This window comes from Centroberyx gerrardi, chromosome 16 (genome assembly GCF_048128805.1).
Source record: "Centroberyx gerrardi isolate f3 chromosome 16, fCenGer3.hap1.cur.20231027, whole genome shotgun sequence".
Lineage (NCBI taxonomy): Eukaryota > Metazoa > Chordata > Actinopteri > Beryciformes > Berycidae > Centroberyx > Centroberyx gerrardi.
Window position 1 is genome coordinate 6076636 of NC_136012.1, and position 25542 is coordinate 6102177.

The 25542-nt window shown below is 44.4% G+C and overlaps 1 protein-coding gene across 2 annotated transcripts; it reads left to right on the top strand.

The window, feature by feature from the left end:
• The first annotated feature begins 172 nt into the window (after positions 1–172).
• LOC139923426 (centrosome and spindle pole-associated protein 1-like) lies at positions 173–18621 on the top strand. Of its 2 annotated transcripts, none has more exons than XM_078289163.1 (28): positions 173–271; positions 765–840; positions 1126–1229; positions 1718–1783; positions 2319–2662; positions 2948–3031; positions 3316–3416; positions 3655–3751; positions 4017–4074; positions 4578–4852; positions 5183–5301; positions 5444–5585; positions 6374–6497; positions 8347–8494; positions 9024–9152; positions 9800–9912; positions 10386–10535; positions 11959–12153; positions 12738–12851; positions 13019–13085; positions 13295–13421; positions 13904–14043; positions 14775–14903; positions 16250–16290; positions 16478–16538; positions 17300–17409; positions 17691–17838; positions 18158–18621. In XM_078289163.1, exons 1-28 carry the CDS (start codon positions 173–175, stop codon positions 18382–18384), a joined length of 3588 nt encoding a protein of 1195 aa, XP_078145289.1. In that variant the 3' UTR covers positions 18385–18621. The 2 variants fall into 2 exon arrangements, with proteins under 2 accessions (XP_078145289.1, XP_078145290.1); XM_078289164.1 differs by having other exon boundaries at positions 11959–12102.
• Positions 18622–25542: the final 6921 nt, after the last annotated feature.

The following is a 25542-nucleotide window of genomic DNA, read 5'->3' on the forward strand; positions in this document are numbered from 1 at the left end:
ATATGTCAGATATTGTCCCTTATCTTCCCTACTCAACAATTATATTAATAGATATTAAAGCCAAAAATCATTATTGGTCACAATGTAGTATGTCTGTAACTCATATCTTCGTGACAAAGTGAGTATGCCATTTCTTGTTCCCAGTTGGGTTGTATAACGTTACCAAATGGAGATGGATGATGAGCTGGAGAACTTCATCAGGGAACGGAAGGCGAGAGTGGCAGAGGATAAAGCCAGTTTGGAACAAGACCCTCCTTACATGGAAATAAGGGTGTGTTGGAATGATGACTGTTAACTCATTGGGTGTCAACCTGGGGCTCAGCTCCCTCCAGGGTGTTGGTGTGTTTTTTGTTGGGGATGGGGATCACAAGATAGTTTATGGAATCTGAAAGTATATTTCTAATATGCAAATGTATTATGTTCTTAATCCTTGTGAGTGATGCATTTTTCTTGTGAAATAATGAATGTTTAAAGCCTAGTCTTCATCTAATGCTTAAACAGGCCAAAAAGGGGAAATACAAAATCATCATTTAGTGTCCAAATTCACCATTCTGTGTGTTAAGATGGGTCAAGATAAGGCGTCACTTCATTTTTGGGTGATATGAGCTGAAAAGTTTGAGTTTAATATTTGGCCCTTTGAAGAATTTGTTTGGAAATGTAAGCTTAGGAGGGTTAGATCCATTCCAGATCTTCCTGCAGATCTCCCTCTATGGTGTGTGTGTGTGTTTCTGTGATGACGTTGTTCCTCTGTGTTTGTCTGACAGGCCAAACCCCACAGAGTCTATGAGGCCACCATTAAGGAGAACATCCCTCCTTCTCAGTCTACAGCACAGGGGAAAGGTACAGTACATGAAAGTGTTTCACCCCCCTCCTAGCAAGCAATATGACTGCACCTTATGGACAAGAAATCATGCGTTTTATGACGATTCTATCCGTTAAAACTATTTTGTAACCAAAGGTCTCATGTCCTACTTTAATTGAAGCTCATGATGTGCTTTACTTCCATGCCAGCAATCATTTTGTCAGGGCAGGTGCTGTCTTTTTTAAATGGCAGATGTCTTGTTTTGGCCTGAAACTCTTCACCTCATGTCTCTTATTAAATATTGATGCTTGTGTTTTTGCCAGAGGAGAGTTACGGTGTGGGTCTGCCTCTCGGTGTGGACTATGAGAGGAAGAAGCAGAGGCTGCAGCACGAGCTCCGTATGGACTACAGGCGCTACATGGCTCAGGTGACTGACACACACTCACCCGTGTTCCCTGTGTGATTTGCTGTAGCAGGCGTGCTCAGAGGTAATTTGAGTTTTAGTCCCAGGTCTGGTTGCAGTGCAGGCCGCAGTGCTAAAACGCTCTTTGGATACATAATCATAATAAACACATGAATTCTAAACATTAGGATGATGGTACTTTTTGTTTTAGAGGGACGTCAAGCTAAATGATACTGTAATTCTCTACTAGTGGTTGTAATGTTCTTGATGAGGTGATGCACCACTACTAAACGAGTCCAGAGGAACCACTGAACCATGTTGAATGTAATGATGAGAGCAGCGTGTGCAGTGTTTGCAGTCCAATATTGACATACAGACAATGGTTCCTTTGAGCTTTGTATTCCAGCTTTAGCCTGGTCATGAAATTAATGTTGCTTTTTTGTTGAGGCTGTGTTCTTGGAAAGGTAATATGCACAATGTATCAATCAAGAAAGCAACATTGTGGATTACAGAAAAAACGCCTTGACACTGTTGAGCCCGGACCATCAGTTCCCCTCGCCGACAGGAGGCCCGTCAAGGTAAATGTTGCATTATAATTATATTATATTGGATGTCGATTGATTTGAAAGTTGTGTTTTGACAGAACAGGGAGACTAACTTTTTACTAAATCTGACACCATGGCTGGTAAATCACAAACTTGACCAGGTACTTTGACTATTTTACTAGTCAACTTGATTAATAGAATATAACTGGACCTCCTCATGATAACTGGTTACCTGCCAAAATGGATGCTAGAGCAGACAAACTTGAAAGGAATAAATAATTCAGCTGCTCTCGGATAGACTTTGATGTTAAAAACCAACACATTTCGGCTGCAGTAGCTATCATCAGGAAATCATACAATACGATTTATTGTTCTGCGTCGAAGTGTGAGCATTTATAGTTCTGCGCTGGTGATTCTGCGCGTAGACCACCGAAATGCTAGATGGCAGTGTCGTGCTTTGTTAGCGCAGACAACTACGGTTTGGACCAAAGAAAACAAAACAAACTGTAGATGTTCCTACCCTGGTTTTTGAGCAGAGTGCCTCTTAAAACCATGTCTCCTCTCCCAGGAGCACCTCGGTCCTCATCCCCCTCCCCTGCAACTCCTCCCCGAAGGCCAGCGCAGCCCTCGTATCCCCAAACAGGGGCCCCCCTCCAGAAGGGATGCAGCCACTCTGACGGAGGGCAGGAGGGGGGTGCACAGGGCGCTGCGCTTGGCCGGGGGCAAGACCTCCTACCCTGAGGAGGAGGAGGCGTCGTCGCTGTCTCCCAGACACCGAGGCAGGCTGGGGAGGCCGGTGGACCAGGAGTCAGAGGAGGAGGCCTACACCGAAGAGGAGCTGGAGCTGATGGAGGGCAGGAGGCTCAGACACCCAGAGTTTGAGAAGAGACTATCCAAGACGACTGATGTCAGGTAGCTGGGAGAAGTTGTTTGCTCTCAGGGATTAGGTTGTGTGTCCAACAGAAACCTCTTCTTCACAGCGCTGGTTTCTTTTTGTCCTTATGTTCAATGGAAAAAGGCACTATTGCTTATTGCTTTATAGCTAAAACAAAGGAGCTTGGTGGACACAGGGCTGTTGGGAATCTTGACCGATAGATCCGTACATTCTCTCTGCTCCCCCAAGTGTAAAGGTTTGCTTGTGTATGGTAAATACCTGATGGAAAATAAACATGTGCATACAATCCCACTTGTCTCCAGGGATTTGAGAAGACTTGCAGACAGACAAGTTGAGCCCTCTGACGACTTTGTAGATCCAAATCGTTATGGACCAAGTCATGAAAGGTACTACGAGCATCTGAAAACTCCCACCTTACCAGTCATTCCTTTCCCCTTTTCTCTCATAATCACACACACATCACATGTACACACATAGATACACACACTTTCACACAGGGTCTGGCGCCATAAAATTTGTGGTGTTCTCTCTTGTTTTTATCTGTAGTTTTGTCCTTTGTTGCTCTGTAAAGCAGTTTGTGACCAACCTGCATGTCAGAAGCATTCTATAAATAAATGTACTTGAGTTGATGATGTTTATCCTTACTGATCCTTTGTTTGGTTTTTCCCAGGGAGAGGAGGGAGAATCCAGCAGGGGGCGCCAGAGGAGGCAGGAGATCCAGGGCACCGACGAATAAGGATGAAGCTGAGTTTGCCACTGGCCTTATGATTGGTTAGATGCACTTTCTTTCTTTATTCACAACTGAAGAGTTTGTTTCCAAACGTGAAAGGTCTACCATTTCATTGGCATCTACAAAATGAATGAGCACAAAATCAAAAATAATAGCAGTTTGGAAATGAACTCTTCAATGAAAGAAAATTGTGATATTTGTGAAAGTGGTGACTGCTTTTTGTTGAAATTGTGCAAAACGATGATGGTCTCTGTCTAAACGGTGTCTCTCCTCTCCCAGGAGATGCTGATGCAGAGGAGGCCTCACAGAGAAGGAAGGAACGCTACAGGCAGGAGCTGCAAGAGCAGATAGCCGAGCAGCACAGGAACAAGAAGAGGTGGGCCTTCAGTAATCCTTGTCTTTCCATCTTCAACAACACTTATGTCATGTACATTTTAGGCAGTTAGCTCATGCTTTTTCATCTCCGCAAGAGCCATGTGTCCTGTCCAAGTGTCACTGAGCAAGACAAAACCCCTACCTGCTCACTCATTGTACATCGCCGTGGATGACAGCGTCAGTTAAATACCTCAAATATAAGTGTGAAATATGTTCTGATGTGTAAAACCCTGCAAAACAACAGTGTGTTTGTGTCCTTGGTGCAGGGAGAAGGATTTGGAGCTGAGAGTTGCTGCCACAGGAGCGACTGACCCTGAGAAGCAGGTCAGCCGGCAACTTACAACCAACCTTCATTTAGTTTGCTTCAGGCCAGGGACTTGCGTTATTTGAGTAAAGGCCACAGTGGGGCTCGTACAAATCCCCACATCGGCAGCTACTTTCAGTATTTTACCAGCCATCTAGATTTATAGAATAGGACCCCCAAATGATGGTTGGGTACCTGCCAAAGTGGCTATTGGAGCAGACAGTCTAGTCAGTCAGTCTAGTTTGATTGTGGGGTCTTGACTAAGATACACATTTTTATAAAGCATTCATTTGACAGTTGATATTTCTGCTTCTCAAAGATAAAGCCTTCATTTCACTGTAACCTTCATTTCTCCAGGGAAGGTTTGCTGAGCACTGTGCTCTTTTGAAATAAAATGAGAGAGAGCGAGAGAGGTAGAAGGGATTTTTAGTGTATGCTGATGACACCTCAGGTATCCCTCAGGGATTAATAAAGTATCTATTTGTATTACTGTCTGTCAACTGTCTTTCTATCCACAATACAGCCAGACCGAATCAGGCAGTTTGGACTGAGCAGGAGGAAAGCTCCTCAGATTGTGGAGCCTCCAGCACCAGAGGGCGAGTCGTCCGGCGGTCGACACAGCGATGAGAATCTCGGCGTGGGGGACGGAGAGAGGCCTCCCCCTGAGCAGCCCCATGTGGCCTTCCAGTCCCCTCTACTGGAGTACAGCTCTGCCCTGGGCCTGGGGGGAGGGGGAGGTCTCTCGCCCTACAGCCAGCCTGCCGCCCCGGCCTTCCCCAGAGCCATGGACACTCCCAGGTACGCCACCGGTTCAACTTTTAACTCTCGCATGGATCTGCACAAATAGCCTGGAAAAGTATGGAAAAATATAGTTGATTCCTGATACATAGTTGATGATAGTTGGTTGACCCACTGTCATTTGACATTGTAATATTAATTGTTGTGAAAAATGAACCTTAGCTATAGAGTGATATGGCCTAGTTGACTGTCACTATGTGTTCATATTGAACACATACCAAAAATACAGTCCAGAAAGTAAGACCTAGAGAAAGTCTTGGATCTGAAAATGCAAACTGTGCAGTTTTCTAATGAACAGCTTGATGTTCTACTGAAACTTTGTGTCTCCAGAATCCCCTTGTTCCCTCCCCACCCCCCTTCGACGCTACCCGAGGCCTACAGGAACCCGTACGGTGAGGCCCAGCACTACTACGGCACCAGAAACCTGCTGGATCCAAGCATGCCCTACTGTAAGCACTGGTCTCCTCTATCACATGGGATTTGACGGTGCAGGGGATAAGGTGGAAAATGTCAAGTTCTCATAAAGGCTGATAGAATTGGAATTACTGTATTCACCATAATTTGTATGTGTTGTTTTTATTTTCTACTCAGATGGCCAGCTGCCTGTGCCTGGTGCTGGCCTTCCCGTGTCCTACTGGAATGTGCCACCAGGGGGAGCCCTCCCCAGCCAGCTGGGTAACCACAGCCCCCACAGTCAGCACAGTGGAAGCAGCCTCCCTGAACCTCCAATGCAGTAAATGTCTACTCTTCACTCTCAATGCTCAGGCTTGGCTAGCAGGGTGGAAATTACTACCAGCCACCATCCAAATGCTGCTAAGTTAGTCTGCTATACCAGCCAATTGGACAGGTGACTAATCATCAGTTGGAGAGCCTGCTCTATCCTATTATATAGGTGTAAATATAGTATAAACATATAAGTGTTTTAGGTAAGTTGACTCATTTTAGTGAAACAGTAATGAATAGATCTTACTTTGTAGCTCCCCAAAATTTGGCAACCACTGTTAAACCAGCCATAGCGATTTTTGGAATAGAATAGGACCAGTGTTAAGATCCTAATGAAATTGACAAAAATGCTCATGCGTGAACGCTCGTTTAAATTTAGTTAATGATGACTGTGACGAGTAGAAATTCTGTACTATGACAATATTAGAAATTTTATTTCATTCTGTTGGCGGCAAAAATGTGATGAAATGGAAAAGTACTGTGATGGACAATAATTATTGAATCACAGACATGCAATTGCTTTTGTAAATGCATGCTTAAAACTGGAGACATGGCTTATTATTATCCAATCACAGACATGTCAGAGAATTGTGACAACATTCCCAAAAATATCAGACAGCTCTCAGATGTCAGTGTGTGCAGAGCAGAGGATAAATTGGGACATGTCTAAATGTCATCTACATTAATGCATTGGGGCCAATTTAATCTACAGCTGGTTAATGGCTGGTGGTCATTTCCCATCCCGGACAGAGGGCTCAAAGTGGTGACGCCCAGATTTGACGAGTGTTCATTCTGCAGCTCTCCGGGCAGGCCCGGCGGCGAGGCTGCTGCCGTGGACCCAGGAGCCGGGATGTTCCCTTCAGAGAGATCCAGACCCATCCGGGAGAGAATGCTGAGCTATAAAGAAGCTCTCAAGCAGCAGGTAGGTCAGACTCACTATGAATCTTCATCTAGAAGCGCTGTCTTCTCCTAGATTCATTCACCACAACTACACTACCACCACTGATAGAGAAGAGACATTAGCATGCCAGTAGAATTTCAACCAATTTCCCTCCAAAACACCAAGAACTGTAGTCCTGCTGTTTAGAAGTAACTGTTTTATAATGATAAACTATCCAGCAAGTATATGGCTGATGTTTCCAATTAGTGCTGTTATGGATGGATGTAGAGCTAAAACAAATTTTACCTCTAAATACCACTGTTGCATAAAATCAGAGGGAACATCATAATAATACCACAGAGGAAGAACCATTTAACTCGATTTTTACATTTTCAGAGTTTTTTTCTGAATCTCATTTAACACTGTTTGGAGTGTTGTGTACATTGGAGTTGGTGTACATTCAGGTGATACATACCATTCACACATTTTATCCTTGAAATTACCCTAAGTTAACAAAAATTGTCAAGTGTGAGCAGCACTACTTATGGACAGGTATTGTTTAGGTGAAGATGGCACTGTAGCAACTGTTTTGAGGTAAACTGGTAGCTGATAGTGTATTAAGTCTTTAGTGGAGACTCATTCACTGCATCCCAGTCTGTGATATGTTGGCAGGAAGACTCCAGGAGAGAGGGGAGCGAGCTTTACCAACAGGTAAAATAGATCCAGATAAGCCTGAATAGAATAGTGTGAGCGAGTCCAGTTAGACCCCAATAGATCCTCAGTAACATGTGGATAGAGCCGCAGTAGAGTGTGTTTGTGAGATACTTCATGTCTCCCGCTCTCCTCCTCAATCCCATCCCCTCTCCCATATCTTCCTCATCTACTCTACACTAAAATCCTCTCCTCCTCAGCGCTTATGTCTGTCCCTAGCATTTCTCTATCACAGATGAGCATTCAAGCCTCACAGGAATCTTTTGTCAGGTGGCTGTGACTCTTGACTGCTTTAGTTTTGGTTGCTTGTAATGTTTGTGATGTAGGAATTGAAGTCTACTGTTGAGGTCAATACAAGTCACTCTGGAGTGTCGGCTAAATGACGAACATGCAAATCAATATGTTTTTAGGGGTATTCCTAACTGAGCAGCACACTTTAGGCTAGTAGTGACCGTTCCCAGTCCCAACCTCTGACAGTCATGTGTCGTCTCCCTCCCTTTCTCATACCATTTGTCTAGTGAAGTGTCAATCAAAGGTAGTGCAGGTCTCACCTCTTACATATTACCTGTAAAGGCCAAAAGTTTTCTTTCTCGTGTTGATTTATGCAACAATAGTCTGTATGCTCCTTTTGTATTTACCTGTTTTTTTTTTGTTTTTTTTTGTTCTTTTTAGCCCTGTTTTTTAGCTCATGTCCGACTTTATATTATTATTTATTTACTTAGTGGGTTGATATTTAATATTGTTTACAACTTTGTTTAGCACTTTCTAACTCTTTCAAAATGATGGGTTAGAGTTAATTAGAATTACTAATTACAGAATTACATTCATATTCTGCCCTACAAATGCAAACAGCAGGAACTACTCTGTTTTTTTGTTTGTCAAGGGTCATTAATGGATTTAGATTTCATAACTAAAAATCAGAGCCATAAATGTTGCTAAATTATTTACAGTCCACTTCTGTGTCAACAATATTTTTGGTGGGACTTGTTAAACCCTCAGGTCATTTTTCTCAAGTTTCGCTATTCAAGCAGTTAATACTGCTGTTTGGATTTGTAGGGTAGTGTTAGCATTTGCATTATATATTTGTGTATGAAACAAGCAGCCTGTGCTCTTGTGTACCAGCAGAGTATTGTGTAGTCCATTGTGTTGAAGCGGTGCTGTGCTCTACCTCTTGATGTAGATCCAGGAGCGACAGGAGCGCCGGCGTCTGGAGAGGGAGGAGAGGGAGCGCTTGGAGGCCCAGCTGGAGGCCGACATGAAGAACCACCAGCCCTGGGGCCGAGGCGGCGGAGGGGCCCCGCTCCGAGACAGCACCGGAAACCTCATCAGTAGGTCCCACAGATTCCTAATTATTTGTATATATAAATGACAAGGCACAAAGAAGAGAGGGAAAATGATGTTGTTGTGCAGGTGAGGTAAAGCCTAAGGGACACATTTCAACTCAAATGAAAATCAACATGACAAAGACAAAGCTGAACTGGGGAAAAGAAACTGAATGGCAGCTTTTGTGTGTAAGAGTCTTCAAAGATGGAAGGGAAAAGAGAGGGAATCCCTTTCCTCTAGGTAGTCCTGTAGCAATGGGAGGCAGGTTTAGTTTCAGCAGTGGGACCTGGTATCATTTCAAGTCCCTGTCTCAGTTTTAAAATATGTTTATTAGGACACCTATCCTGGCATGAATGAATGCATCTAGAGTGCTAAGTGTTGCTTAACACTTGCTCAACTATGCTCAACTTCATGGAGACTAGCAGAATCAGCTTGTTTTTAGTGTTTCTTCTTTCTTTTATCTACAAGCAAATCACCACACGTACTCTTGTGTCTGCGACTGATTTAATTTTGACTTCCCTTTCCTGTGGCCAGCTGACCTCAACCAGATGCACAAGCTGAACGAGGAGGCCTACAGCAACCCAGAGCAGTGGCAGAGGAGAGCCACGGCTGCCGTAACGGCCCGCCGGGCGGAACTCCCCGACCCCAGCGACAGGGTCTCTGGTACTGTAGCCATGTTCCCTCTCCATGCACCTAGCAGCAGTTGGCCATAAGGACATTTTTAGCGTTGCAGCCTGCACTAGAACCAAAACTGGGGTAAACAAACGGGGACAGATGTGGGGCCAAAACTGAGATTACCCCCAAGCACCACTGCACCACTGTTAGTGAAAGTTGCAGAGGAAAATCCGTACAGTGCCTAGTCTTATGGATGGAACCTTGATAGGATGTCACATTTTATAGTGTTTAAGTTTGAAAAGGAGGACCTTTGGACTAAGAATAACGAGAAGGATATTTCATACTTGACATACAAAGTGACAAAGCACTGTAAAATAAAAGACAAACAAAACAAACACATCAGTTACAACCAAATAATCAGCTCTATTAATGTGAAGACTGGCACAGCTAGCTCCATTAAGTCCCGGAGCTTGTTCAGGCCAACAAAACTCCATGTTGGACTCCCAACAGAGAAATGAACAATACTACAACAGCATAGCAGTAATTGGATAGTAGATCAGTGCTACATCTTCTCAGATAGTCATTATTTTCTTAGCTACTGCTCCATGACCTTTGTCACAGACATTGTCACAGGAAAGTTCACAAACGGTGTCCAACTCTCAGTGGAAGTTGTTCATGTTCCCTTCTCTGTGTAGGTTTCACCCATGTGCAAACCCCCCAGTTTGCCAGAGGCAATGTGTTTGCCAACCAGCCCAGCCCACAGCAGCTCCAGGAGCAGGACAAGTACAAAGCCTACCTCAAGCAGCAGGTACTGCTTCACACAGCAGGTGTCGGTGCCTCTGGCCCACTATGACAACTATGACAGGCCCTGAGCCCCTGTGTCCGCAGTTTTTTATGAGTTCTTTTTGAGTTTAGGAGAAGAGCTTTCTTTGCGTCAAATCCTGCTCATCACAATAAGAACTCAATTATTTCTTTGTTGAGTACGGTTTGTTTATAAGAATTATTTTACAGTTAATTAGACAAAGACCAGCAAACGTGGAAAACTGCTACCAGCCAAATGCTAGTAAGTTAGACTACTCTAGCAGCACCTTCACCAAGTAACCAACCTCATCATTTGAAGGTTCTGTTTTGTTCTAAAAATCTATTTGGCTGCTGGTAGAATAGTGAAAGTGGCAGGTGAATTTGGGTTTTACCAGCCAGTTAAAAGATGTGTTGGTGTTTGGTTAATGGGGTTTTATTTTTGGTTAACAGGGTTTTGCATTAACGTGGATTTGTTTGCAGATAGAAGAGAAATGTCGTAAGAAGGCTGAGGAGAGGGAGCGGACGAGAATGGAGGAGGAGAAGGAGGAGAAGAGGCTGGCGGAGCAGAGGGCTCGCATCCAGAGGGAGTACGAGGAGGAGCAGGAGAGGAAGAAACGCAAGGAGATGGAGGTGTGGAGCTAAACCGCTGAGCCGAGGAACAAGGGGTTAAAAAAAACAAAACACGGTTTACTTTTGGACTGGCAGAGCAGTTTTGATGTTTCAGCATGCATCTCTCTTAGAAGATCAGGAGGAGTCAAACTTTAATGTGCAGGGATGTGTTTATTCTTATTTATTTATACTGGAATGTTACTGTGGTTGCTGCTGTGTTCCTGGTCACTATTGATGATGACCTGACCTGGGATCTGCTGTCGTCTTACCCAGCTCACAGCGTCAGTAACTACAGACAGAATTACTTCTTGAAATGTAGCACTCTGGGGTGGAATTAAATAATCTTACTTGGGCCTAGTTTGCCTCTAAGTATCCATTAAATTACTAGTCTACAGGCAAATGTCAGGTACAATCAGGTACAAATCTGCAATGTCTGGAAAACAATGAGTAGTGTTTTTCAATTCAAATCTTTACTGTCCTACTGGGGGAAATTCAGTTCACAGCCAGGTAAAAAGTAAAAATACAAACACATCAAACAAGTTGCCACAGTCACATTAAAAACAACACAACTGCAAAACAAGATCACATCAGAGTTGGACTTGCATTATTTTAAATGGATAAATCAAAACAAAGAAGTCCTTACATCTCTTAGTCTTTGTAGTCGGCTCAAAGTTCTCCTTTAGTACGAAACAGGACGGACAAACCCCGTCTTTATTTGTCACACGCAACCATCAACGTATGCACACACGTGCACGGCGGCCAGCACACACACACGCTTAATGGCGCCGTGAAATTTGTCCTCCGCATTTCTCCCATCCTTCCTCCATGGGGCAGGCCAGGAGCGGTGGGCAGCTTACAGCGCCCGGGGACCAACTTCTTTTTGACCCTCGCTGGTCAGGCGACGATCTCCTTGCATGTTTTTAGTGGGGGGGGTTCTTATTGATGTTATATGGAGGGAACCCCAAGTGAGCACGGGGAGAACATGCAAACTCCACACAGAAAGGCCCCTTTTTACGAGATAACCCACCTGGGCACTAGGCACCGAGGGCATGGTGAGAACATACCCCCAGTGCCAACAGCGACCCAGGCGGGAATCGAACCCAGGACCTTCTTGCTGTGAGGCGACAGTGCTACCACTGTGCCACCGTGCCACCGTAGATGATCAGGATAGCCCAGAGTGGTGCTGGCCTTGCTAAGGAACTGTTTACTGTCTAGAAGCTGGGCCAGATTCACCCATGTAATTACTTGCCACTCTAACGAGGCTCCCAAGCCTCTTCTTGTTGCTCTGGTTAAGGTTACCATACCATGCAACAACGCAAAAAGTCAAGACAAATTTCTCAATTTCTTTCCCATCTCCCTCCCTCTCTCCCTCTCCTACCTCTCCCGTATCCCTCTCCTCCATCTCTCCCTTCCCCGTCGCTTCTTTCTCTCTTCCCTCTCTCAGCAAAAGGCCAAGAACGAGGAGCTGATTCAGCTGGCTGAGCAGCGGAAGAAGGAGGCGGAGAGGAAGAAGAAGGAGGCGGAGGAGAAGGAGAACGCGGTGCTGAGGAGGCAGTACGAGAGGGAGAGGCAGGCTCGTCTGGAGGAGGTTAGCCCTCTGACGTCTCCTCAGCCGCTCAGCAAGCACCACCTCCGCACTGTAACGTAGCAACGTCATTACGAGTAACCCTAGCAAGGCCGCAACAAGTGTTTGATAGAATGTTTCAAATCTCAATAGAGGCTTCGGAGTCCCTTGTACCTTTAGCCCTAGCCTCTACTCCAACAGTGCACTCGAGAAGAGTCTGCTTGAGAAAAGTCAGTTAACTTTTGGTTGGTTTTTGTTTTTTGTTAGCTAACTAACTAGCCAGCAAGCTTATTGTAAAGAAACTAATGTTAAAATGCAACGACTAGCTACTACAAGGTACTAGCCACATTAGCAAGGACAATAACGGCAAGGTACCAGAAACTATGGTTAGCAAACTAACAAGCTGACATATCTAAACACAAAATTAATCAGACGTATCAGTGGGAAAATATCAGTTCCCAACCAAAAACAGCACAGAAATTGTATCTGTTTGAGACTGTTGAGGCAGCTGTAAGTCGTAAGTTTAGAAATGTAATTATCTGTTTTCAGCTGTTGTTGGCCAGGGCTGTGGTTCTCCAATATGGCTGCCAGAGGGTTAGCCATAGCTTCAAACCTGTGCCTAAGACTGTGTGGTACTGAATGGATGGCTGTGTCTTTAGGTCCACAGGGAGCCCTCCCCTCCAATCCCCACCCTGCAGAGGAGACACGGCCTACCCCGCTACACCCCCAGACCCCCCACTGCCGACAGCCAACACTCTATTGCCCCCCTGTCTGTGAGTCACACACACACAGACGCACAGAGCTTGCTTGCTTGCTTTCTTTCTTTAAAAGAGGATGTTTGTTCAACAAAGCTTCCCTGGGTAAATAAAGGTTGAAAAAATGTTTTCTCATTTTGTACTCATTCCTTCTCTTTTCTTTTTCTTTTCTTTTCCTCTTTAAGGAGCGCTCTCTGTCTGGGCTCCAGTCTCCCCCTGTCCCTGCCTGTAGGAACCAGCTCCGAGCGGCAGGTATACACACACACACACACACACACACACCCTGGGCCCTTTTGGACCATGATTGGAGACCACTGACATAATGGATCAGGTCAACACTTGGTATCAGCTGGTACTTCAAGTTTAGCACTGGGAATCCGTATCAGCAGTGAAACCACAGTATCGGTGTGTCTCCGGTGTTTGACTCTGTGTGTGTGTGTGTGTGTTTTGCATGCTTCCAGAGGACCAGCGCGACGTGTTCAGCGAGCTGTCAGCGTTGCGTCGGCAGCTCCGCAGTGAGCAGCAGCGACTGGAGGGTCGTCTGCTGCAGGCCGACTGGGAGGAGCTAGACTCGCCTCTGAGTGACAGGTAAGACCCTGACACATGCATCACTCATATTAAAAACATAACATCTACCATTTTTGATCCAATGTGCCTTACTGTAGACCCACTGTCATTTCACGTATTTGAAGAATAATCTTCAACCATAGTGCAATATGGCTTAGTTGAATGTTATATTGTCCAGCAACTATCAGCATACATCATATGGACACAAATGTACAAATATACAGTAGCTGATATTACAGTAGTCTTGTACAGCTAAATCAGTCAGTACTGATGAAGTACCCATAAAAAAGGTACAATATAGTCATGTTATACATCTGACTCCACACTTTTCAACATTTTATTGCATGATAAATTTCCTCCCTAATTAAGTGTCAGATTGTACTGTAGGCCAAGAGTCATCTTATCCTCCCAGGCTGTAGGTTAGTGGGAGGTCTAAGGATTCTGCCGTGCCAGGGGAATGGTTGATGATAATTACGTGTGTAAAATTGCGTGTGTGTGTCCAGACATCAGGAGCGGCCACTAGTGGATGTGTTCGACATGGCCAGGCTGCGGCTCCAGGCTCCGGTCCGAAGGCCCAACTCCAGAAGCGCAGAGCCCCGAAACCTGCTGCGAATCCACGACTCCCTGCAGCTCAAACACACCGGTGAGGCTGACAGACAGCAGCTCGTTGAGTAAGAACAGAAAACGCCAATGTGGCCAAATGGTTACGGAGGAACTGCCTTGTAGCCAAAAGGTCATAGGTTCAATCCCCCCAACAGCCAGTGCACCCATCAACAGTTATACATTGCAAAAAACATCCATCTTAGCAAATCATTTAGTCCAGTATTGAGTCTAAAAAGTGAAAAAATCTACCAGTGGGGTGAGATAATTGCACTTAATTCCAATGCAAATCATTTGTTCCAAGAATTATCTTGAATCAAGTGTCTCTTGATACTAGGGGAGTAATCTGCTTCATTCTCTTGTTTCAAGATATTGACACTTGTTTCTAGAAAATAAGTAAAAACCACAGTGGAAACAAGAAAAATAAGATTTTAGACTTAATATGAGAGTAAGTGACTTGTTAAGATCATCTTTTGCAATGTATGGCCTGTCAAAGTGTCCTTGTGCAAGACATTGAACTCCTACTTACTCAGTAATTGTAAGTAATTCTAGATAAGAACATCAGCTGTGAATGTACAACTCAAACGAACATCAGGTGCTTTTTCAGTTCTTTTGTACATCCAGCTGCCATTCATTTATAATGGGAGATTATCCTCAGAGTACTTATCTCACAGAAGCCATCTTATCAGGCCTTGTTTCTCAGCTCAGCATTTACAGGAGCCATTACTGTCTCGCATTAAATGTGTGACTGATGTGTCTGTGTGCTTGTGTCAGACGGTGAGTCCAGGGCAGGTTCCTGTGAGGTTGCCAAGCATGAGGAAGTGGGCGTGGCCAGCAGGAGGAGGCGGGACTACAGGGAACCGTATCGCCAGTTCAGCAGCCAGAGGACGACCGCCCAGGACGGTCAGAGCTCACTGCACCAATAGATAATTCACTGTTTATCCCCTTAAATAGTTTTAATATTTCACTGTGGAAGAATTCCTTCACAACAAGCAAGTTCATTTTCCCCTACGTTTCCTCTTAAGTAGCTTTAACTAAGGAATATCAAATATCTTTAATATATCAGAGCAGGAAGTTAACTTTGTGTGTTGGTACATTACAAAATCTACCACCTACTCACACTATTTCACCAGCCAACTAAATTTTTAGAATAGAATAGGACCTCCAAATGATGGTTGGTTATCTGCCAAAGGCATGGCTGGTGGAAGCACAGTTTCACTTTTCAACAAAAGCATTGTACACCTTGAATTCAGTTTTAGAGGTCTTAACAATGTTTTGCGGTTTCTCTTGGTGTGCTGTTTTTCCTGTGAGAAATCAGTCCAGTCGTAGGTCCACTGTTATTTTCATTTTCACATTTATTTCAGTTGTGAAAATGGTCTTATATTTCATTCTAACTGGCATTAAAAATGTCCCACAAAATCTTAAATTTAACTTGGTGAAATTTGCAAACACCCTGTATTAGTAGTCTTAAAGAGATATTTCATTTAGTAGAACAGTTTTCCTATTTACCACACACACCTCTAGTCAAGTCAAGTCAAGTCAATTTTATTGTCCCAGATGGGCGATTTGTGCTGCAGCAAGTATAAAACACATATGACAACATAAAACATATAGTATCACATAGAAACATTAAAATAAAGGAACCGAGGTGACTCACACCACTGCACCAAGTTCATTCCAAATCCAAGAGAATTGGCGCAAGTGTCCGTTCATGCCATACGGCTTACAATAAAACACACACCTCTAATAGGAGTTGAGGAGCAGTCAGCCTCCAACATCAACTCTCCTGGTGAGCCACTGAATTTTTCTAGCTCTGAGTATCAGTAACAGCAAGATTACTGATTGGACACAGAATAAAATAATCTGACCTTGGTCTACTTGGCCATTTCTATATGTCTCTTAGGTTTTCAAATCAGAATCAAGTTAGTGGTTTGGTACCAAAATAGTAAGGGTTGAACTTGGGGATTGGGGAAAATGTCCTACAAAGGTGAATTAACTAGTCAGTACCTTCTACAAGGAAAGATGTATACTTTCTCTTTGGTGGCGTAACCTTCCTCAAAAATGGATAAATTCAAAAATACATGGGTGTCAATGAACAAAAAATATTTTGTGCAGATGCATGCTTTTTGTTCAACAGGTGATACTAATTTATATCAGTTACTGCCCCAGCCAAGCCACCTATCACCCTGAACAGAGGGTGTATAAAACCATTTGGTAGGAAAGATAATACCTTTCTCCTTGTGTTGCAGATTATTTAGACCTGTCCCCACCTCAGCCAAATCACTATCTGGTGAGTTGAAAAGGAAGAACTTATTACATCACATCCTTTATACATCCTCGTACATGCCATACGCTTGGGTTTAATCAAACACTTGTACTGCAGTTTTTAGTTCTTTGCCTTGTACTTCTGTCATATGTAATGTATCTAATATAACTAATAGAATAGGATTTTGAAGGGAGTGTTGTTTTTGTTCCAGAGGAGCGCGATGGGAGAATCTGCCAGAGGTTTTCTGCTGGAGTCAGAGAGCGCTTTCATCGGTAAGACCGCCGAGATGGAGATCTTTACATAGAGGCATTTTTACTGTCATCTTTTCATCTGGCGTCGTAGAGGTGCAGTTTTCACACCACGCAACCATCCAATCTGGCTGAACAATTTTCTTTCCACACATCCTGTATTTTCTTTTCTCCGTAACACAAATCCCATTTGCTGTTGCCGGTCTCCATTCAGATTTCAGCGGGTGACCAGCTCACACTACAGGAGGACGCCACATCTTGTATAGACTCGAGTTGGAAAAATCAAACGTGTTTGAAATAATTGCGTATAGAGATTAAAGTCACACACTACAAGATCCTCTGTGCGACTGTCCTAAACTAGCATTAACTTAGTCCAAGTTTGAAAATCTGTTGTGATGGCCAAATTATGGCTATAATCGACCTAAAAATCGTGTAGTGTTTCCCCTGCGTAAGGTGTGAAGATTCGTAGTTAAGGTTATATTTTCACAGTGATAGAACTTTAACATGGTTTATTAATTCTATCCTGCTCAATAAAGAACAGACATAATCTGTAGATAATGATTTTTTTCAGGTGCTTTACACGGCGGTAAAGTTTGATGGCACATAAGTACAGAGGAGTGGAGTGTCTCTGTCCTGACTGCCTGACCTGCTTTTGCTTCTTGTGGCGATAGCGCTGTGGGGAAAACAGCACACAGTACAGCATTTCCTCTGTGAGTTTGTCTAGTTGTGGTGCCTGGGGGTAATTTTGGTTTTTGGTTCTGTGTGTTTGTGTGTTGGTTCCTCAGACCCCCTAGGCGATGCCTTTCCGGTGCCCCCCACCCCAGAGCGGCAGAAGACCCCCCAGCTGTCGGCCAGGGAGAGGAGGAGGCTGGCCAAACAGTCACAACCCCTCCAGGTACTTCTCCTCTCCACACCACACACACCTCAGCTAGCGGACCGGGCTTTCTTATCTGGACGCTTCAGAGACTGTCCCGTGGCTTAAATGGGCACAGGTTCAATCCCCCTCAACAGCCATGTGTCCTGTCCTGTCCTTGAGCAAGACACTTCTCTGGATAAGAACAAATTAAACAAATATGAAACAAAATGTTTCTGTACAGCTGAATTTTCTGATTATTTGAGGAAACAAAATGTCTCTTCCAACTGTTCGTCTTGTCCGGTGTCTCCTGGTTGGTTCAGGAACGGGCTGCCTCCAGGGAGCCCATTGGCCATCCAGATAGCTACTCCCACCAATCAGGGAGCAGGCGGAGGCGGGAGGCGGAGCCGAGTGGAGAGGGGAGGAGGACAGGAAGACTGATGGCTCTCAGTCGTCATGGCAGCACAGCTGGTACGACACGCAGGATTCGATGTTGCTGGTGGTTAGATTTTGTCATTCCAATGTTGCTGGACAAAAAACACGCATCAGCAAAAAGTACTTTTTTCAGGAATTAAGTAAATGTTTATTGTCTCAATTTCAAGGGCCCACGGGTCATTAAATTCACCCAACATTTAAATGACCATGGAAACTTTTGGTTCTAGTAAGAAAAAGAATAACATCACCATTATTTTCTGTATCAGTACAGATTTCAAGGCATCACAGCGTATTGAAAGGTATCCGAAAGCTTCAAAATATTGGATAACTTGACTTAAATTGTCTGGCTCTCCAGGAGCAGTGGATCTGTCCGACGACGAGGACGACTCCGCCCCTCCCCGGGTCTCTCTTCACCATCCAAACCACCGCGGCTCCGTGGAAACCCTCGCCACGGACCCCTGGTTGCGGCCGGGCACGTCGGACACGCTGAAGCGCTTGATGGATGGCCCGTCGAGGAGGGAGCGGCTGACGACGCAAGACTCCGCCCCCCGAGACTGGGACGGGCCTAACTATCACGGCTAGTCTTTACCAGGAACACTCCCCACTGTCTTTGTTGGGATTCTAAAGATTTTGGCTGCATTATGTCCATATGAATGTCTGCAGGGCTGGGTGCTGAAAAATTATGCCTATTGGTACAGAGATTGTTTACAGTAAAGAACCTCAAAATGTCACATCCTCGCAATGAGAACTGAAGATTTCTTCCTGTTTATGGGGATTTCCAATCTTATTCGTAACTTAATAAATTATATTTTAATTAAAGCTATGGATTGTGTATTTTGTTTGGCTGTATTTGACAGCCTGTGATAAGGCATCACAGCCTCAAATCTGCTAGCGTCACCTTGCCGACTTTCTGCTGAATGCTGTCCAACATAGTAATTGCCTGTTTGACATTTGAGCTCTTTGGTTCGATGGACACCTAAACTATTATCCAGACTTCTATATTCAAACCTGCTATATCCATGTTCCATATGAACATCTTTAATACATCTTGACAACTCCTAACTCCTCTTGAGCACTCAGAGATTTATATAACTTCCTTTTATTCATATGTGTAAAAGCAGGGGCAAATTTGTCTGGATGTGGACATGCTAATCTGAGCCATGCCACACAGAGCATGTGGACATACATGTTGTAATTAATGACGTGACGCCGATGGTGAACATAGGAATTACCGCCCTTTCACCTATCAACCCACACAACTTCAACGACTTGAATAAAAAACAATAACTTGACCATCTAAATTTTGATCACATATTATGTTCTTGAGTTTGGCCAGGAAAATACATTTTTTAGAACTTTTTTTTACCCATCATAACTCAAGTCTGTTTTACTCCAGTGTTTCTATAAAAAAAGAAGTCCAAACGTAAACGATTGCCTCAAAATACATAAAATACTGGTGTATCATATCATTAACTGCCATATGCTGTCAGCTAGCAGTGAGGTTAAAGTGTTAACTGCCTTAACAGACTGGATCTCATCAGATCTGTCTATTGGCTGTTTTTCAATATCCGGGTAAAGAGGAGACATTCCAGGCATAAGATTATTTCACATGTTAATAGTGCTACCAGTCAAGTTCTTTCCAGTCAGGCATCTTCAACCAATAGCAACCCTACTGCACTGCAAAAAACCCAACTCACTACAGTATTCAGTCTTAAAATCTTATTTTTCGTAAAGCAATTGAGAAAATCTGCCAGATGATTTCACTTGTTTCCAATACAAAACAAACTGTGGCATTTCCTCACTGTCAGTCACTGTCAGTTTGTCGAGCTCTCCTTCTTTGTCGAGAGCGTCCCAAGTGGGCACACACACTCTGGATTTAAGCCTGAGTGGTGTATTATGAATAATGTCCCCCATCTTGAGGACATATTTTACTCTACCGGAGACCCACTTTTGGGTCCCCATTCATAGCTAGAGCAACCAGGGTCCAGACTATAAATGAGCGGTAATTCAGAGCAGGTTATTAATTTGCCATCCTTTGTGGTTTTCAGCAGGTAATAGACAGGAGAGGTGGGGAGGAGAATTAGCTGGATTGATAGCATGGCAGTCTATCATGTTGGCAGCCGCAGGACTCGGGGATTTGAGACTGAGGAGAGACTCAAACCGAGATGAAGCTGCGGTCGGCGGACCGAACCGTTGACGCAGAAAGCCGTGGCTGGATTGCTAGAAGCCTAAATATTTTCAGGGTTCCTACTGGTCCTGGAACTCTTGGAATATTATGGAATTTAGGGAATTTTACAGATGGGTCACTTTGCAGGAATCTACCAGAATGTATTTTCCAGCTGAGCTGGTGGTTTTCAGCCCAGCTGTAGTGGAAACCAGTCTGTTCACCCCTTTAGTAAAACAACATTTAGTAGAAGACACTTGGCAGAGCGCAAACCTCCGGCAAAGCTGAACAATTGTTCAAATTGCAAAGCTGCAGCCTCCGTAACAGTTTAAGTTTGCTTATCATTAGTCTTGGTTTGATTTAGCAGCCGACTTGGAAGACCCGGATGTCGAACTTTCCCGCCAGGCACATGAACGCAGCATTATAGTTATGGCTGAAAATGGTCTAATGGCGGAAATCCCAGATCCGGATCACCACCAAAATCGAATCAACTGATCCTTGGGGCAGAGGGCGATCTGTCCAGCAGATTTCAGCCAAATCCGTTTGTTACATGTAAGATCTCTTGCTAACAGACAGACAGACGGGTGAAAACGCACTGTAACCTCCTTCCAGCTTGGTTGGCGGACTCGGTGATGTCACATATTGCAGTGTGTGTTGTGTTTTGGCTCGGAGCCCTTGTAGCTGCTCCGCTGACAGCTGACAATCGCTCTCATGTGTAGAACATTTGTCACGGCGCTGGGAACCAAGGCGGCGGATTAAAATTGCATCCGAAAACGTGAAAAATACATGGATGTCAGAGAGTTGTTAGGCCGCAGTTGCCACATCCCAAAAGAGGGAATACTCGTCTGTCTCTCTTGCTCCATCCCTTTTTTCTCTCTCTCTTTTCCTCCTGCATGCCTGAACACACACACACACATTCTCTATCTCCCTCCATCTCCCTCTTTATATCTCTTTCTCCCTCCCTCCACCCTCTTTTCTTTGTCCCGTCTCTCTCTCTCTCGATCATGCTCTCTCCTGTGCGCACACACCCACACACTCCTCGCCAGCACTCTCTCTCTCTTTGCTGCCTGGACGAGCACTGTCACACACTTTCTCCCTCTTTCTTCCGCTCTCTCTCCCTCTCCCTGTCCGTATGAGTGATGACCTTCTCCGGCATTGGATAGGAAGGAGGATAGAAGCCATCTAAACTCTGCTACGACCCCATTACTCACCCAGACACCCCTGTGTCAATATACCTACACACACACACACACACACACACACACACACACACACACTGCATCCCACTCTGCATTACACTGACTCAGGAAGGCCATGGCAGCATAGCATGGCTAGCAACTTCATCCAAAAATTGATTGTCCAGGCAAAAAAACCCTCAACTGGCTGGAACAATTTATTACTGCAGATTCATTTTATGGCCTGTTTTAACTTTCCAGTACACCAGTAAGCCATTATTTCTATCTATTATCATTATTTTTAGTCGATTTCCAACTGCTCTTAAACTAAATTCACATGATATGGCTTCATGAGAATTTCTCAAACTTTGTTGAGTCCAAAGTTAATGAAAGTTAGTGAATTGCTTAGTTTTCGAAGAGGAGATTGACTTCAAAATTTGTAGATTGTTCCTGTTGTTTCATGAGTTTTGAGTTCTCAACCACCAAGATAAAGGAAAATGCAACCACCAGCATTATGTCATGACACTTTAATTCCTAATAGCCCACTATGCTGGTAGTATGTTACACTTCAGGCCCTAATAGCCCACAACTGTGCTATGTTGGTAGTGTTTTATAATAGAGTTCCTTTTAACCCATCATGTTATTTTAGACTATTAGTTCCTTATAGCCTTATGTTTCCTATCCATTTACCCACTGAACACAGTATTGCGCCTCTCAATTGCTTAAAAAATTTACCATGTTGCGTTTAAGCACTCCATCTGAGTGTGTGTGTGTGTGTGTGTGTGTCAGTATCAGTGCGAGAAAACACAGCCTATGTAAATGACTTCAGTGCTCATCTCTGACAGTGTGCAGAGGATCCCATTCATTTGGGTCAGCGTTATGAATCCTTGATAAGGCTAATGAACGCCATAGCTCACTTATGCTAATCAGTCTCTTGAATTAGCCTGCCACTGGAGTGGCCTATTAGAGGAGATCACACTGTAATGGATGGCATAAAGGCTGCACTGCCCACTACAGCGTGTCTGTGTGTGTGAATGAGTTGTTTTGTCGATGTGTGTGTTTTTATGTTTCTATATGTATGTATGTATGTGTGTGAGGGAATCAAAGAGCTATTAAAGCATAAAAATGTCCAATCATAGGAGATTTTTTTTTTCTCTGTTCTTGAAAAGCCTCTTTTTTTAAGATGCAAGGTTTATCAAGGCCATTGGAAATATGCAATTCCATGCTATGACCACTAAGTGGCAGTAGTGTATCACTCAGGAGAACTTGGAAGTGTTGTAATTCAAATTCTCTCTAACACACACTTCAGACTGGGAGATAAGATATTCACACACATGGGGGGAAACTAGGTTTGTTTCAGCAGTATGAAGTGTGTGCAGTGTGAGTTCCATTAGAAAGAATAGAAGAGGAAGAATGTATTCAAATGTATTCAGGACGAGAACGCGAACTCTGCTCATGGTGTTTCGCACCGAGCGTCTCCAAAATCTCCCAAAATCCTCTTGTGTTCCTGCGTTTCTCCTCTCCTCTCCTCTCCTCTCCTTATGTCTCCTCCTCGTCTCTCCTCTCCTCTCATCTCCCCTTCTTTCCTCTCCTCTCCTCTTGTCTCCTCTCCTTTTGTCTCCTCTTCTTTCCTCTCCTCGTGTCCTGTCCCCTATTCTTTCCTCTCCTCTCCTCGTCTCCTCTCCTCTTGTCTCTTCTCCTCTTCTCTTGTCTCCTCTTGTCTCTTCTCTTCTCTTGTCTCCTCGTCTCCTCTCCTATCCTCTTGTCTCCTCCTCTCCTCCTCTCCACTTGTCTCCTCTCCTCGTCTTCTTTCCTCTCCTCTTTTGTCTCCTTTCTTCTCCTCTCCTTGTCTCCTCTCCTCCTGAAAACACTCTTCCTCCTTGCCTTCCTCTTCTCTCCTGTTTGTCTCCTCCTTTCCTTCCTTCTGTCTTTTCCTTTCATCCTCATCCTCCTTTCCATCCTTCTCTTCTTTCCTTTCCTCTCTCCCCTCATACTCCTCCTTTCTTTACTTCTCCCCTCATTTCTCCTTTCCTTTCATTTCCTGTCTCTCCTCTTGTCTTCTCTCCTTTTCTTTCCTCCCATTTCCCCGTCTGTATTCTCTCCTCTTGACTTCTCTCCTTCCCTCTCCCTACTCTCTTCTCCTCCCCTCTCCTGCCCTCCCATCCTCTCTTCTTTACTCCCTTTATCACCTCTCCTCTCACCACCTCCCTTCTCCTCCCCCCCTCACCTCCCCACTCCTCTCTTCTCCTCTTCTCTTCCCTCCCTTTCTCGCCTCGCCTTTCTCCCCCTTCGCCTCTCCTCAAGTTCAAGACAGAAAGCATCAAAGTAAATTTTGGATCAATCGTTTGATCATTCCGTACAATATCACTGCTATGCCCAATTTAGCTCACTCCCCCCCCACACACACACTCACACACACACACACACGGCCTATCCCTTATGTTTCCTCTGGGATATAGCTGACAAATGACAGCACTACTTGTCTGCCAACCCTGAATCTCTTGCTCGGCAGGGTGTGTGTGTGTGTCTGAGTGTGTGTGTTGGCAAGGAAAAAAAATCGTTGAGGGACACAGAGTGCAGGAGGGGAGCACTGGCAAGATTCTTGCTTTCTGATTGGTCGAGGCGTGCATGCCACTCGTGTGTGTGCGTACGTGCACGACCCCCTGCGTTATGGATTTTGACAGAAAAGATGGTTTGCTTCGACCATGTTGCTCAGCAGACTATGAAAAACGGGTTATGTTGTTTCTATCGGAGTGCAAACCAAATATTTGCGCTTCTAAAATCGGTTATTCACCCATTTATTGATTTTCACAACGGGGGGAGAGGAGCAGAGCGAAGCGACAGGAGAGGGGGGGAGGTGATGGTGAGAATGAGGGGGGTTACAGCTGCACTAGGCAAGATGTTTATGTAAAAATACAGCTGTCTTATCAGTCTCAGGCCTGGTACATACGTTAATGCAAGTTTGTGACATACGCAATCTCCTTGAGCCTATCTGAGGTTATAAACCGCTCATCCACAAGGGGGCAGCAAAGCCAATAGTCTGGAGCCAGTCATCCTGAAAATGGCTAGTTTTATACATTCTCAATTGTTTCTTAAAGAAAAAGTTGAGAAGGAGATGGTATGTGCGCAGTAGGTCGAGAATGCACGATGCCCATGCGGAACTTAGATGACGAGAGACGTTTCCAATGTTTTCGGGTGTCAGCGTTAAAATTTGTCCGCCTCTTTCATCATATTGCTCCTCTGATTAGCTACTACGACCAAGTGGATGTGACTAAACCCGGTTGGGTGGCTGTCACACTTAAGTACGTAGCGACTGGGATCGGTCAACAGGCTAGGGGTGGAGAGTCGACTCCAAAAGAGCCGATTCTCGATTCCATCACGTTGATTCTGAGAATCGATTCTAATAATAAACGGCTCCTTCGACTTCTGTTGCAATCTCGACTCCAAACTGTGGAATCGAAGAAACGGTTTAATTTAATCTGATTTAGGCCTATCTATACTAATCTGTGTTCGATTGCCTTGGAATCGACTCCAACAAATGTGGAATCGTCCGTCCCTACAACAGGCATTGGCAGCTAGTTCCGGTTGTTGGTTAAGTGTTTGCAGTTGTTCATTTAGCAGTATTTTGAATTTTGCGCGTCTACCTGAAACGCACAATATTGTAACTACACATTTTGCTATACAGCAGTGCAAGAAATGCCCTCTTGTGTTGCCAGACATTTAGTTTACCTTAAACGTTACAGGATTTCTGGGTAGTGAAGTCATCAAAATTCTTTAACAGTTACCTCTCGCTGCCATTTGGGGGCGCCAATGTGCAAAATTACCTACTGTCGCTTTAGAGAGTAACTAAACCAAACCCAAATCTTTGTTGAAAGTAGGGTACTGAACTGACCATCTGCTATAGGCTGGTCTTTGGTGCCAGCTGATGTCACCTTCTATAGAGTACAACAGGTGGTGACATCACCTGGCACCAAAGACCAGCCAATAGCAGGTGGACAGTTCAGTACCCTGCTTTTCACCAGTAGATGTCAGGCTTCAGCACAGATTTGGGTTTGGGGTTTAGTTACTCTTTAAGTGGAGAGAAGATGAGTGACAAGAGAAGGGAAGGAGAAGAGAGGATGGGAGGGAGGGGAAAAGATTAGAAAATGAGACGAAGAAGAGGAGAGGCATTAGCTCGTCAATCGATGCATCTGCAAACCTAAACGGATCTGCATCTCCAAATACACTGACGTCATACAGGCATCAAAAACAGCATGGACTCTAAATGAAGACTGGCGATGGAGGGATGGAGCGAAAGAGGAGAGCAGTCAAGGCCAATGCGGCGGAGATTAGGTAGAAACAGATGCTTTAATTAGCAGACTGAGAAATGCCCCAAGCTCTGTGTGTGTGTGTTTGTGTGTG